At 25.3% G+C, this 3260-nt stretch overlaps 1 protein-coding gene across 1 annotated transcript; it reads right to left on the bottom strand.

Moving 5' to 3' along the window:
* Positions 1–325: 325 nt before the first annotated feature.
* LOAG_13880 (hypothetical protein) lies at positions 326–2917 on the bottom strand (the record flags this gene model as incomplete). Its single annotated transcript, XM_003149384.1, has 6 exons — positions 326–457; positions 609–811; positions 1068–1137; positions 1474–1581; positions 1982–2188; positions 2711–2917. Coding segments are annotated over 6 exons (927 nt in total), but the record flags the coding sequence as incomplete, so codon positions are not given.
* Positions 2918–3260: the final 343 nt, after the last annotated feature.

Below are 3260 nucleotides of genomic sequence, written 5' to 3'. Positions count from 1 at the left end.
TATTATTATTATTATTATTATTATTATTATTATTATTATTATTATTATTATTATTATAATGATTATTTTTACGATTAGTCCTTTTGAAGTTTGTTTCATATAATCTTTGGTATTGCCAGGATGCTGGATGGTTTCAGAAGTGTAAAATTTTCGGAACGCCTTACGACAGATGTTTGTTTTCCGATGCAACTTTTCTTTTTTCTTTCCCAAATGGTTGAATTTTTTCGTTAAAATATTTAAACTAAAAAAAGTAAAGTCTTCTTATTGATGATATGATATAATTTTCATCAAATATTGGATTCATTTTATAATTCCAATAACTTACTTGAGCACTTATTTCAGCTCCAATATTACAGAATGGCCAACCAACTTCAACAGTTATTAAACGACGCGTTTTCTTCACAGAATTCTTGATGCATTCACTGTCCATTGGCCGAAGCGATCGTAAATTTATTAACTTAAAATATGACATTGAATCTTTTCACCTTTGATCTTATTTTGATTTTAGTTAATCTCTGACAGAAGTATTTTTTCTCTTAATTTAAACGGATTATTATGAATGAGGAATTGTAATGCATTAAATTTTAATTAAGCAGTTAACATGAAACCTCAGCATTAATGCCTAGCTTAGCTAACTTTTCGGTACCATCAAAAGCTTGGGCCATCGATTTACCATACGAAACAATGGTGACATCTTTGCCTGGTACTTCAATTTTTGCTTTTCCAATTGGAATTACAAAATTCGAAGAAAGAACTTCTGGTGACACCGGGAATGTATGTCCATACAAAATTTCATCTTCCAGCATTACAACTGAAAATTTATTTATGAAAAGTAAAATTCATAATTTGAAAAAAAAAAAAGTCATTTATTGCACATGTTGGAAGATATTTTCCGGATTCATTTATTTTTAAAAATTTGTTAAAAATCTGCCACAAACATTTAATAGATGAGATGATTTTGGAATGACAATCCAAAACGAATAATTAAACTTTTTATGTGATCAAATGAACGATCATAATTGCTGATCATAATGATCATCATTTTTAGAAACAAATGGAATACTAACCTGGATTATCATCTTGAATAGCAGCTTTTAAAAGTCCCTTTGCATCTTCAGAATTATACGGTATTACAACCTATAATTTATTTTTATTAAGTGAAAAAAAAAAATCTTTTTGCAAATATATGATGATATATTGATAACTATGCGATATTAGTAATATTAGGATGCGTCAGATATGTTGTAACAATAGCCTTTTAAATAAGGCTCATATACATTTGCAAGTTTTGAATTATCATCGATTGAATTTTTAATAATAGTGGATAATAAGGAGATGGAAGAACTAGTTTAAAATTATCAAATTATATTATTTAAATTTTTAAAAAGTTAAAATGAATAATTTATGAAAGAAAGGAAAAAAACAAGCAAAATGATTTTATGCTTAAAATGTAATTAAACATTTGAAACAAACTTTTAAACCAGGGCAGAAAGCGAACCATGACGAAAAATCTTGTGTATGCTGGGCTGCTACACCAGGTGTTGGACCATTTGGTCCACGGAAGACAATTGGTACATTTACCTAATTATATAGAATAAATTTTTATGTGTAAATTTGAAATTTTTTAATCACAAAGTATTTGCTAGTTATTACTAGCTTTATAGGTAAAAAAAAAAAATTGCAAAAATAATGGGAAAAAAAAATGTCGAAAGAAAAAATATTTTTTGAGTTTAAACTTAAAAAGTAACAAAAGAACGGAATATTTAGAAAAGATATTTTTTAAGTTTAAACTTAAAAAGTAATGAAAGAACGAAATATTTAGTCATCATTTTAGTCAAATTTACTGAAGGTTTTATATATGAAAATATTATAGGAGCTATTTTAAGTAATAACACATTTTTTTTTCTTAGAAAGTAAAATTTTTAAATTTTTAAAATCTTTTTAAAAAAAAAAAATTTTTAAAATCGAAGGTAAAATTTACTCGACCAGCTGACATGTAATAAGTTTTCGCTGCACTATTAATAATATGATCAATACATTGCATTGAAAAATTAAAAGTCATCATTTCGCAAACTGGACGAAGACCCAAAAATGCTGCACCACAAGCCATTCCAGCAAAACCCATTTCCGAAATTGGTGTATCAAAGCATCGTTTCTCACCATACTTTTTCATAATACCTTTTGAGCACTGTAACAATTTAAAATTTAAAATTCTATAAAATTTCTATAAAAAATTTTATATTTAAAATTCTATAAATTCTATAAAATTTAAAACTCTATAAATTTCTATAATTTCTATAAATCCTTTTCTATCATTTAAATTTCTGTAAAATTTAATGTTCTGTAATTTAAAATTCTATAAATCAATTTTTACTAAATGATGCATTTCAATATTATCAGTGAACATTGATATTCTATGCTATGCTAAGAGATTTTTTAATATAACTTTAAACCCTATGCTTTATTTTAATCAAAATATTTCAAATTTATAAAAAATACAATTCAGTACTAAAATCAATTTTTTTTTTGAAAAAAAATATCAAATGAATTAATCAATAATGTGTAAAATTTTCAAATTTTGAAAAAAAAATACAAGCATTAATGATTTTTCTTTCTAAATTTCTCATAAAATTATGATTTTTTTTATATTCTTTTTACAAGTTTAAAATTTTATCAAATATTGATTGAAATTGGGTAAAATTAAACACACCTTGTAAGCGCCTTCATAATGTGCCACTTCTTCACCCAACAAGAATACTCGCTTATCCGCAGCCATTTCTTCATCTAAAGCTTGCCGGATTGCTTCCCTAACCTGAATACCGTTTGAAACAGCAGGTGCAGTTACGAGACATCGTTTTGACTGCTTTGGTATTGTTCGAAATATTAATTGACCGAAACGACTGACGTTTGATGCCATCACGTCAATTACGTGAGATTATTTTTTTCCTTCAATACAAATTTGAAATTTTATTAAATATTAATTGAAATTGGTACAAAATTAAATATACCTTTTAAGCGTCTTATATGATTGATTTTTTTCTTTTCTTTTTTTTTTTACAAAATTTGATGAATACAAATTTCATTCCATTCAACAATTACACGTTTACAATTTATCCGACAATGTTAATTCATTTATTTAGTATTACAATTCTTAGCATTTTAAATTTAATTTTCTCTAAACTAAAATTTTCACTAAATTGTTCCTATCCATTATTTGAACAATGAAATAGATTAATAGAAAATATCAGAAAATAATGGAA

Source organism: Loa loa (genome assembly GCF_000183805.2).
Source record: "Loa loa unplaced genomic scaffold supercont3.743, whole genome shotgun sequence".
In the NCBI taxonomy this organism is placed as follows: Eukaryota; Metazoa; Nematoda; class Chromadorea; order Rhabditida; family Onchocercidae; genus Loa; species Loa loa.
Note: the sequence above shows the minus strand (reverse complement) of the source record. Positions and strands in the feature narration are given on the sequence as shown.